The 12618-nt window shown below is 40.0% G+C and overlaps 1 protein-coding gene across 1 annotated transcript in view; it reads left to right on the top strand.

Moving 5' to 3' along the window:
• LOC100376827 (dolichyl-diphosphooligosaccharide--protein glycosyltransferase subunit 2-like) overlaps window positions 1–12618 on the top strand; it is a 54303-nt gene that overhangs the window by 9669 nt on the left and 32016 nt on the right. Inside the window, exon 2 of the mRNA XM_002736415.4 lies at window positions 11702–11895. Within this exon, the coding sequence (XP_002736461.2) occupies window positions 11702–11895 (194 nt within the window). The remainder of the gene's footprint in view (window positions 1–11701; window positions 11896–12618) is intronic.

Here is a 12618-nt window from a genome sequence, read left to right as displayed (position 1 = left end):
ACTTGCGCGATCAACTTGTCTTACAGCAAAGCGAAGTCGACGTGACCCGCCTGACCCAAATATTTAAATTAGCTATTTGTGAGAATAGAAAATAATCTGGACTTGTACCAATTAGAAAATGCCTTGTAACAGGCCTGGGCTTTCGTAAATGATTTAGTCTCTCCGATTGGTCATAGGAAATTATTTTTAATACATGTAATTGTTACTTTCTCGGTATTGTTTCGTATTTGGTTATATAGGGGTGGGGCTATAGTTTGACCCCGTTTGCCTGGACAGTGAAGTACGTGAATATCATTAACATATCATTATAAGCTGGCTTGATTATGAAACAGGAAATATATAAACCAAAGCTGTACTTTCAGACGTCTAGCGCAATTAAAACAATGCCCAAGTACCCAAGCTGTAAAAATCTATAGAAAAACGTGTTTTTCTTTATTGTTTTTGCCATAAATGTACAAATGATTGGGCATCATTTTTTTCATTTGTTCCATGCTCCTGTCGCTGCTGGTCAGATAAATTCTATCGAAACTATTTTATATCGTCACCAAATCAACCACCACGCCAGCCACAGCCACGCAAGTTATTCCCAGTTTTCAAGAAAAAAAATTGGAGTTTGCCGTACCAGACTTGGTAAACAATTGTACAACGAAAGTACAAGTGTGGGTCAGACCCTGAGAGTGCTACCAAATCCGACTTCAGGCATCGCTACGCATTGTCAGTGAAACATGACTTCAGGCATCGCTACACATTGTCGGTGAAACGTTGAATCGTCGTGTACGCTAAGCAGCACGGTCAGCGAGCAGTCGTTCTTATTTATTTGACATTTGTTATTCCCATAACAGTATTTTTATAGAATAAATTAATTGCAATGATACATCATTAATAATTATTTGTCTGTTTTGGTTGTGTGTGTTTGCCTATCCCTTCCCCATTTCACAATGAAAAAGTTTGATCACCCTGGTTTAAGAGCCACTGGCTACAAAGTTGTCAAAATGTTACCTCAAATAAGCACCACCCAGAAATGAAAGTGTTACAAAGTGGCTCTTATTTGAGGGTTTTTACGGTATTTCTTTAGTAATGTTAGTATTTGTGGTTTCTGATATTCTTCCTCTATTTTACTTCAAGTTCCATTTTCAACAAAAGAGTAAAAAATTAGTTGTATTTGGTAAATATCAAAATAAAAGCTTGTGTTTATTGATTTTTTTGAAAACCAATTAATTAGAATGTTAATTTTTTGTCTGGACCTAATCCTATGTAGATCACTTTGTCATGTATTACCTTGAGTTGACTATTTTGCTTTAGATCTGTATAAAATGTAAACCAGAGATTTATTTCCACTTGTTTTAAGTTAACCTTAGTGTTATAAATATAGCTGTAGATAACAATGTTGTACAGTTAGCAGTATTGCCATAGACTTGTGAGGGGTTGTGTTCAATAAGATTCCTTGTGTATCTTGGCTGTACAGTTAGCAGTATTGCCATAGACTTGTGAGGGGTTGTGTTCAATAAGATTCCTTGTGTAACTAAGCTGTCCAGTTAGCAGTATTGCCATAGACTTGTGAGGGGTTGTGTTCAATAAGATTCCTTGTGTAACTAAGCTGTACAGTTAGCAGTATTGCCATAGACTTGTGAGGGGTTGTGTTCAATAAGATTCCTTGTGTATCTTGGCTGTCCAGTTAGCAGTATTGCCATAGACTTGTGAGGGGTTGTGTTCAATAAGATTCCTTGTGTAACTAAGCTGTACAGTTAGCAGTATTGCCATAGACTTGTGAGGGCTTGTGTTCAATAAGATTCCTTGTGTATCTTGGCTGTCCAGTTAGCAGTATTGCCATAGACTTGTGAGGGGTTGTGTTCAATAAGATTCCTTGTGTAACTAAGCTGTACAGTTAGCAGTATTGCCATAGACTTGTGAGGGGTTGTGTTCAATAAGATTCCTTGTGTAACTAAGCTGTACAGTTAGCAGTATTGCCATAGACTTGTGAGGGGTTGTGTTCAATAAGATTCCTTGTGTAACTAAGCTGTACAGTTAGCAGTATTGCCATAGACTTGTGAGGGCTTGTGTTCAATAAGATTCCTTGTGTATCTTGGCTGTCCAGTTAGCAGTATTGCCATAGACTTGTGAGGGGTTGTGTTCAATAAGATTCCTTGTGTATCTTGGCTGTACAGTTAGCAGTATTGCCATAGACTTGTGAGGGGTTGTGTTCAATAAGATTCCTTGTGTAACTAAGCTGTACAGTTAACAGTATTGCCATAGACTTGTGAGGGGTTGTGTTCAATAAGATTCCTTGTGTAACTAAGCTGTACAGTTAGCAGTATTGCCATAGACTTGTGAGGGGTTGTGTTCAATAAGATTCCTTGTGTAACTAAGCTGTACAGTTAGCAGTATTGCCATAGACTTGTGAGGAGTTGTGTTCAATAAGATTCCTTGTGTAACTAAGCTGTACATTTAGCAGTATTGACATAGACTTGTGAGGGGTTGTGTTCAATAAGATTCCTTGTGTAACTAAGCTGTACAGTTAGCAGTATTGCCATAGACTTGTGAGGAGTTGTGTTCAATAAGATTCCTTGTGTAACTAAGCCGTCCAGTTAGCGGTATTGCCATAGACTTGTGAGGGGTTGTGTTCAATAAGATTCCTTGTGTAACTAAGCTGTACAGTTAGCAGTATTGCCATAGACTTGTGAGGAGTTGTGTTCAATAAGATTCCTTGTGTATCTTGGCTGTACAGTTAGCAGTATTGCCATAGACTTGTGAGGAGTTGTGTTCAATAAGATTCCTTGTGTAACTAAGCTGTACATTTAGCAGTATTGACATAGACTTGTGAGGGGTTGTGTTCAATAAGATTCCTTGTGTAACTAAGCTGTACATTTAGCAGTATTGCCATAGACTTGTGAGGGGTTGTGTTCAATAAGATTCCTTGTGTATCTTGGCTGTACAGTTAGCAGTATTGCCATAGACTTGTGAGGGGTTGTGTTCAATAAGATTCCTTGTGTAACTAAGCTGTACAGTTAGCAGTATTGCCATAGACTTGTGAGGAGTTGTGTTCAATAAGATTCCTTGTGTAACTAAGCTGTACATTTAGCAGTATTGCCATAGACTTGTGAGGGGTTGTGTTCAATAAGATTCATTGTGTATCTTGGCTGTACAGTTAGCAGTATTGCCATAGACTTGTGAGGGGTTGTGTTCAATAAGATTCCTTGTGTAACTAAGCTGTACAGTTAGCAGTATTGCCATAGACTTGTGAGGGCTTGTGTTCAATAAGATTCCTTGTGTAACTAAGCTGTACAGTTAGCAGTATTGCCATAGACTTGTGAGGGGTTGTGTTCAATAAGATTCCTTGTGTAACTAAGCTGTCCAGTTAGCAGTATTGCCATAGACTTGTGAGGGCTTGTGTTCAATAAGATTCCTTGTGTATCTTGGCTGTACAGTTAGCAGTATTGCCATAGACTTGTGAGGAGTTGTGTTCAATAAGATTCCTTGTGTAACTAAGCTGTACATTTAGCAGTATTGCCATAGACTTGTGAGGGGTTGTGTTCAATAAGATTCCTTGTGTATCTTGGCTGTACAGTTAGCAGTATTGCCATAGACTTGTGAGGGCTTGTGTTCAATAAGATTCCTTGTGTATCTTGGCTGTACAGTTAGCAGTATTGCCATAGACTTGTGAGGGCTAGTGTTCAATAAGATTCCTTGTGTAACTAAGCTGTACAGTTAGCAGTATTGCCATAGACTTGTGAGGGCTTGTGTTCAATAAGATTCCTTGTGTAACTAAGCTGTACAGTTAGCAGTATTGCCATAGACTTGTGAGGGCTTGTGTTCAATAAGATTCCTTGTGTAACTAAGCTGTACAGTTAGCAGTATTGCCATAGACTTGTGAGGAGTTGTGTTCAAAAAGATTCCTTGTGTAACTAAGCTGTACATTTAGCAGTATTGCCATAGACTTGTGAGGGGTTGTGTTCAATAAGATTCCTTGTGTATCTTGGCTGTACAGTTAGCAGTATTGCCATAGACTTGTGAGGGGTTGTGTCCAATAAGATTCCTTGTGTAACTAAGCTGTACAGTTAGCAGTATTGCCATAGACTTGTGAGGGCTTGTGTTCAATAAGATTCCTTGTGTAACTTGGCTGTACAGTTAGCAGTATTGCCATAGACTTGTGAGGGGTTGTGTTCAATAAGATTCCTTGTGTAACTAAGCTGTCCAGTTAGCGGCAGTATTGCCATAGACTTGTGAGGGGTTGTGTTCAATAAGATTCCTTGTGTAACTAAGCTGTACATTTAGCAGTATTGCCATAGACTTGTGAGGGGTTGTGTTCAATAAGATTCCTTGTGTAACTAAGCTGTCCAGTTAGCAGTATTGCCATAGACTTGTGAGGGGTTGTGTTCAATAAGATTCCTTGTGTAACTAAGCTGTACAGTTAGCAGTATTGCCATAGACTTGTGAGGGGTTGTGTTCAATAAGATTCCTTGTGTAACTAAGCTGTACAGTTAGCAGTATTGCCATAGACTTGTGAGGGGTTGTGTCCAATAAGATTCCTTGTGTAACTAAGCTGTACAGTTAGCAGTATTGCCATAGACTTGTGAGGGCTTGTGTTCAATAAGATTCCTTGTGTATCTTGGCTGTACAGTTAGCAGTATTGCCATAGACTTGTGAGGGGTTGTGTCCAATAAGATTCCTTGTGTATCTTGGCTGTACAGTTAGCAGTATTGCCATAGACTTGTGAGGGGTTGTGTTCAATAAGATTCCTTGTGTAACTAAGCTGTCCAGTTAGCAGTATTGCCATAGACTTGTGAGGGCTTGTGTTCAATAAGATTCCTTGTGTAACTTGGCTGTACAGTTAGCAGTATTGCCATAGACTTGTGAGGAGTTGTGTTCAATAAGATTCCTTGTGTATCTTGGCTGTACAGTTAGCAGTATTGCCATAGACTTGTGAGGAGTTGTGTTCAATAAGATTCCTTGTGTATCTTGGCTGTCCAGTTAGCAGTATTGCCATAGACTTGTGAGGGCTTGTGTTCAATAAGATTCCTTGTGTATCTTGGCTGTACAGTTAGCAGTATTGCCATAGACTTGTGAGGGGTTGTGTTCAATAAGATTCCTTGTGTATCTTGGCTGTCCAGTTAGCAGTATTGCCATAGACTTGTGAGGGCTTGTGTTCAATAAGATTCCTTGTGTATCTTGGCTGTACAGTTAGCAGTATTGCCATAGACTTGTGAGGGGTTGTGTTCAATAAGATTCCTTGTGTAACTAAGCTGTCCAGTTAGCAGTATTGCCATAGACTTGTGAGGGGTTGTGTTCAATAAGATTCCTTGTGTAACTAAGCTGTACAGTTAGCAGTATTGCCATAGACTTGTGAGGGCTTGTGTTCAATAAGATTCCTTGTGTATCTTGGCTGTCCAGTTAGCAGTATTGCCATAGACTTGTGAGGGGTTGTGTTCAATAAGATTCCTTGTGTAACTAAGCTGTACAGTTAGCGGCGGTATTGCCATAGACTTGTGAGGGGTTGTGTTCAATAAGATTCCTTGTGTAACTAAGCTGTACAGTTAGCAGTATTGCCATAGACTTGTGAGGGGTTGTGTTCAATAAGATTCCTTGTGTAACTAAGCTGTACAGTTAGCAGTATTGCCATAGACTTGTGAGGGGTTGTGTTCAATAAGATTCCTTGTGTAACTAAGCTGTACAGTTAGCAGTATTGCCATAGACTTGTGAGGAGTTGTGTTCAATAAGATTCCTTGTGTAACTAAGCTGTACAGTTAGCAGTATTGCCATAGACTTGTGAGGGCTTGTGTTCAATAAGATTCCTTGTGTATCTTGGCTGTACAGTTAGCAGTATTGCCATAGACTTGTGAGGGGTTGTGTCCAATAAGATTCCTTGTGTATCTTGGCTGTACAGTTAGCAGTATTGCCATAGACTTGTGAGGGGTTGTGTTCAATAAGATTCCTTGTGTAACTAAGCTGTCCAGTTAGCGGCAGTATTGCCATAGACTTGTGAGGGGTTGTGTTCAATAAGATTCCTTGTGTAACTAAGCTGTACATTTAGCAGTATTGCCATAGACTTGTGAGGGGTTGTGTTCAATAAGATTCCTTGTGTAACTAAGCTGTACAGTTAGCAGTATTGCCATAGACTTGTGAGGGGTTGTGTTCAATAAGATTCCTTGTGTAACTAAGCTGTACAGTTAGCAGTATTGCCATAGACTTGTGAGGAGTTGTGTTCAATAAGATTCCTTGTGTAACTAAGCTGTACAGTTAGCAGTATTGCCATAGACTTGTGAGGGGTTGTGTCCAATAAGATTCCTTGTGTATCTTGGCTGTACAGTTAGCAGTATTGCCATAGACTTGTGAGGAGTTGTGTTCAATAAGATTCCTTGTGTAACTAAGCTGTACATTTAGCAGTATTGCCATAGACTTGTGAGGGGTTGTGTTCAATAAGATTCCTTGTGTATCTTGGCTGTACAGTTAGCAGTATTGCCATAGACTTGTGAGGGCTTGTGTTCAATAAGATTCCTTGTGTAACTAAGCTGTCCAGTTAGCGGCGGTATTGCCATAGACTTGTGAGGGCTTGTGTTCAATAAGATTCCTTGTGTAACTAAGCTGTACAGTTAGCAGTATTGCCATAGACTTGTGAGGAGTTGTGTTCAATAAGATTCCTTGTGTAACTAAGCTGTACAGTTAGCAGTATTGCCATAGACTTGTGAGGGGTTGTGTTCAATAAGATTCCTTGTGTATCTTGGCTGTCCAGTTAGCAGTATTGCCATAGACTTGTGAGGGCTTGTGTTCAATAAGATTCCTTGTGTAACTAAGCTGTACAGTTAGCAGTATTGCCATAGACTTGTGAGGGGTTGTGTTCAATAAGATTCCTTGTGTAACTAAGCTGTACAGTTAGCAGTATTGCCATAGACTTGTGAGGGGTTGTGTTCAATAAGATTCCTTGTGTAACTAAGCTGTACAGTTAGCAGTATTGCCATAGACTTGTGAGGAGTTGTGTTCAATAAGATTCCTTGTGTAACTAAGCTGTACAGTTAGCAGTATTGCCATAGACTTGTGAGGGCTTGTGTTCAATAAGATTCCTTGTGTATCTTGGCTGTACAGTTAGCAGTATTGCCATAGACTTGTGAGGGGTTGTGTCCAATAAGATTCCTTGTGTATCTTGGCTGTACAGTTAGCAGTATTGCCATAGACTTGTGAGGGGTTGTGTTCAATAAGATTCCTTGTGTAACTAAGCTGTCCAGTTAGCGGCAGTATTGCCATAGACTTGTGAGGGGTTGTGTTCAATAAGATTCCTTGTGTAACTAAGCTGTACATTTAGCAGTATTGCCATAGACTTGTGAGGGGTTGTGTTCAATAAGATTCCTTGTGTAACTAAGCTGTACAGTTAGCAGTATTGCCATAGACTTGTGAGGGGTTGTGTTCAATAAGATTCCTTGTGTAACTAAGCTGTACAGTTAGCAGTATTGCCATAGACTTGTGAGGAGTTGTGTTCAATAAGATTCCTTGTGTAACTAAGCTGTACAGTTAGCAGTATTGCCATAGACTTGTGAGGGGTTGTGTCCAATAAGATTCCTTGTGTATCTTGGCTGTACAGTTAGCAGTATTGCCATAGACTTGTGAGGAGTTGTGTTCAATAAGATTCCTTGTGTAACTAAGCTGTACATTTAGCAGTATTGCCATAGACTTGTGAGGGGTTGTGTTCAATAAGATTCCTTGTGTATCTTGGCTGTACAGTTAGCAGTATTGCCATAGACTTGTGAGGGCTTGTGTTCAATAAGATTCCTTGTGTAACTAAGCTGTCCAGTTAGCGGCGGTATTGCCATAGACTTGTGAGGGCTTGTGTTCAATAAGATTCCTTGTGTAACTAAGCTGTACAGTTAGCAGTATTGCCATAGACTTGTGAGGAGTTGTGTTCAATAAGATTCCTTGTGTAACTAAGCTGTACAGTTAGCAGTATTGCCATAGACTTGTGAGGGGTTGTGTTCAATAAGATTCCTTGTGTATCTTGGCTGTCCAGTTAGCAGTATTGCCATAGACTTGTGAGGGCTTGTGTTCAATAAGATTCCTTGTGTAACTAAGCTGTACAGTTAGCAGTATTGCCATAGACTTGTGAGGAGTTGTGTTCAATAAGATTCCTTGTGTAACTAAGCTGTACAGTTAGCAGTATTGCCATAGACTTGTGAGGGGTTGTGTTCAATAAGATTCCTTGTGTATCTTGGCTGTCCAGTTAGCAGTATTGCCATAGACTTGTGAGGGGTTGTGTTCAATAAGATTCCTTGTGTAACTAAGCTGTCCAGTTAGCAGTATTGCCATAGACTTGTGAGGGGTTGTGTTCAATAAGATTCCTTGTGTATCTTGGCTGTACAGTTAGCGGTATTGCCATAGACTTGTGAGGGCTTGTGTTCAATAAGATTCCTTGTGTAACTTGGCTGTACAGTTAGCAGTATTGCCATAGACTTGTGAGGGGTTGTGTTCAATAAAATTCATTGTGTATCTTGGCTGTACAGTTAGCAGTATTGCCATAGACTTGTGAGGGGTTGTGTTCAATAAAATTCATTGTGTATCTTGGCTGTACAGTTAGCAGTATTGCCATAGACTTGTGAGGGGTTGTGTTCAATAAAATTCATTGTGTAACTAAGCTGTACAGTTAGCAGTATTGCCATAGACTTGTGAGGGGTTGTGTTCAATAAGATTCCTTGTGTATCTTGGCTGTACAGTTAGCAGTATTGCCATAGACTTGTGAGGGGTTGTGTTCAATAAGATTCCTTGTGTAACTAAGCTGTACAGTTAGCAGTATTGCCATAGACTTGTGAGGGGTTGTGTTCAATAAGATTCCTTGTGTAACTAAGCTGTACATTTAGCAGTATTGCCATAGACTTGCGAGGGGTTGTGTTCAATAAGATTTCTTGTGTATCTTGGCTGTACAGTTAGCAGTATTGCCATAGACTTGTGAGGGGTTGTGTTCAATAAGATTCCTTGTGTATCTTGGCTGTACAGTTAGCAGTATTGCCATAGACTTGTGAGGGCTTGTGTTCAATAAGATTCCTTGTGTATCTTGGCTGTACAGTTAGCAGTATTGCCATAGACTTGTGAGGGCTTGTGTTCAATAAGATTCCTTGTGTATCTTGGCTGTCCAGTTAGCAGTATTGCCATAGACTTGTGAGGGGTTGTGTTCAATAAGATTCCTTGTGTAACTAAGCCGTACAGTTAGCAGTATTGCCATAGACTTGTGAGGGGTTGTGTTCAATAAGATTCCTTGTGTAACTAAGCTGTACAGTTAGCAGTATTGCCATAGACTTGTGAGGGGTTGTGTTCAATAAGATTCCTTGTGTATCTTGGCTGTACAGTTAGCAGTATTGCCATAGACTTGTGAGGGGTTGTGTTCAATAAGATTCCTTGTGTATCTTGGCTGTACAGTTAGCAGTATTGCCATAGACTTGTGAGGGGTTGTGTTCAATAAGATTCCTTGTGTAACTAAGCTGTCCAGTTAGCAGTATTGCCATAGACTTGTGAGGGCTTGTGTTCAATAAGATTCCTTGTGTATCTTGGCTGTACAGTTAGCAGTATTGCCATAGACTTGTGAGGGCTTGTGTTCAATAAGATTCCTTGTGTATCTTGGCTGTCCAGTTAGCAGTATTGCCATAGACTTGTGAGGGGTTGTGTTCAATAAGATTCCTTGTGTATCTTGGCTGTACAGTTAGCAGTATTGCCATAGACTTGTGAGGGCTTGTGTTCAATAAGATTCCTTGTGTATCTAAGCTGTACAGTTAGCAGTATTGCCATAGACTTGTGAGGGCTTGTGTTCAATAAGATTCCTTGTGTAACTAAGCTGTACAGTTAGCAGTATTGCCATAGACTTGTGAGGGGTTGTGTTCAATAAGATTCCTTGTGTATCTTGGCTGTACAGTTAGCAGTATTGCCATAGACTTGTGAGGGGTTGTGTTCAATAAGATTCCTTGTGTATCTTGGCTGTACAGTTAGCAGTATTGCCATAGACTTGCGAGGGGTTGTGTTCAATAAGATTCCTTGTGTATCTTGGCTGTACAGTTAGCAGTATTGCCATAGACTTGTGAGGGGTTGTGTTCAATAAGATTCCTTGTGTATCTTGGCTGTACAGTTAGCAGTATTGCCATAGACTTGTGAGGGGTTGTGTTCAATAAGATTCCTTGTGTAACTAAGCTGTACAGTTAGCAGTATTGCCATAGACTTGTGAGGGGTTGTGTTCAATAAGATTCCTTGTGTAACTAAGCCGTACAGTTAGCAGTATTGCCATAGGCTTGTGAGGGCTTGTGTTCAATAAGATTCCTTGTGTAACTAAGCTGTACAGTTAGCAGTATTGCCATAGACTTGTGAGGGGTTGTGTTCAATAAGATTCCTTGTGTATTTTGGCCGTACAGTTAGCAGTATTGCCATAGACTTGTGAGGGGTTGTGTTCAATAAGATTCCTTGTGTATCTTGGCTGTACAGTTAGCAGTATTGCCATAGACTTGTGAGGGGTTGTGTTCAATAAGATTCCTTGTGTATCTTGGCTGTACAGTTAGCAGTATTGCCATAGACTTGTGAGGGCTTGTGTTCAATAAGATTCCTTGTGTAACTAAGCTGTCCAGTTAGCAGTATTGCCATAGACTTGTGAGGGCTTGTGTTCAATAAGATTCCTTGTGTATCTTGGCTGTCCAGTTAGCAGTATTGCCATAGACTTGTGAGGGGTTGTGTTCAATAAGATTCCTTGTGTAACTAAGCTGTACAGTTAGCAGTATTGCCATAGACTTGTGAGGGGTTGTGTTCAATAAGATTCCTTGTGTAACTAAGCCGTACAGTTAGCAGTATTGCCATAGACTTGTGAGGGGTTGTGTTCAATAAGATTCCTTGTGTAACTAAGCTGTCCAGTTAGCAGTATTGCCATAGACTTGTGAGGGCTTGTGTTCAATAAGATTCCTTGTGTATCTTGGCTGTCCAGTTAGCAGTATTGCCATAGACTTGTGAGGGGTTGTGTTCAATAAGATTCCTTGTGTAACTAAGCTGTACAGTTAGCAGTATTGCCATAGACTTGTGAGGGCTTGTGTTCAATAAGATTCCTTGTGTATCTAAGCTGTACAGTTAGCAGTATTGCCATAGACTTGTGAGGGGTTGTGTTCAATAAGATTCCTTGTGTAACTAAGCTGTCCAGTTAGCAGTATTGCCATAGACTTGTGAGGGCTTGTGTTCAATAAGATTCCTTGTGTATCTTGGCTGTACAGTTAGCAGTATTGCCATAGACTTGTGAGGGGTTGTGTTCAATAAGATTCCTTGTGTAACTAAGCTGTACAGTTAGCAGTATTGCCATAGACTTGTGAGGGGTTGTGTTCAATAAGATTCCTTGTGTAACTAAGCCGTACAGTTAGCAGTATTGCCATAGGCTTGTGAGGGCTTGTGTTCAATAAGATTCCTTGTGTAACTAAGCCGTCCAGTTAGCGGTATTGCCATAGACTTGTGAGGGGTTGTGTTCAATAAGATTCCTTGTGTAACTAAGCTGTACAGTTAGCAGTATTGCCATAGACTTGTGAGGGCTTGTGTTCAATAAGATTCCTTGTGTATCTTGGCTGTACAGTTAGCGGTATTGCCATAGACTTGTGAGGGCTTGTGTTCAATAAGATTCCTTGTGTAACTAAGCTGTACAGTTAGCAGTATTGCCATAGACTTGTGAGGGGTTGTGTTCAATAAGATTCCTTGACTTTTTATTTTACAGGTGCACTTTTATTGTTCTTTCTTGCGTTTGGAGTGGTAGGTCAGGCACTCACACCAACAACAGTACTGACAGCAATTGATCAAGCAAGGTTAAAAGCGGTTTTTGAAAATACTCAGCCATTCACTGATATTGCAAGTGCCCATTATTCCATCCTTGGATTAAAGTTGTTGGGAGGTGGTGTTCCCAAAGCACCGGTGAGTATATTAAGTCATCAATTACATTATGCAAAGAAAATAAAACAACTTAGTGGTTGTGAATCAACACAAATCCTTATGGTTATTTCAGACCCGTAAATTATGCCTGAAGTTTGTTCGTTTTGAACCCTATACATTGCAAGTAGCCTGATGAGGTCGCGCGAGTTGTGTCCTCCGCGGTGCTCTAAACCCAACACACGCCTGACAGAACGATGTAGTTTTTCGCTTCCCCTGACAATTTGTTGACGGTACCAATCAAATTGCAGGAACCTCAGATAGTGACGGCCATCAAAAAATAACCATTCACGGTGTCAGCATCCTTTATTAGCTCCGCTGTCGACTTTGTCGAGCGGAGCTTATCATATGAGTGATTGTCCGTCGTCGTCCGTGTCAATGTTTTACTTTTTCGACTTCTTCTTGAAAACTACAAGCCTGAATGCTTTGATACTTGGTGTATATGTACCTTGGGTAGACCTCTCTCAGATTTGTTCATTTCATGATATCTTCAATTCTCTAATTTTGGTGAATATTTTTGTCATTTTTAGTAAAAAGTGATATTTTCGACTTCTTGTTGAAACCGCAAGTGCAATTGCTTTGATATTACATATATAGGTACTACATGTGGACCTCTTTCAGATTTGTTCATTTTGTAATGATATCTTTAATTCTCTAATTTTGGTGAATATTTTTGTAATTTTTGGTAAAAAGTGATATTTTCGACTT

The sequence above is a fragment of the Saccoglossus kowalevskii genome, chromosome 14 (assembly GCF_978046115.1).
Source record: "Saccoglossus kowalevskii chromosome 14, keSacKowa6.1, whole genome shotgun sequence".
NCBI lineage: Eukaryota > Metazoa > Hemichordata > Enteropneusta > Harrimaniidae > Saccoglossus > Saccoglossus kowalevskii.
The sequence above is the reverse complement of the archived record's forward strand: the minus strand, read 5'-3'. Positions and strand labels throughout refer to the sequence as shown.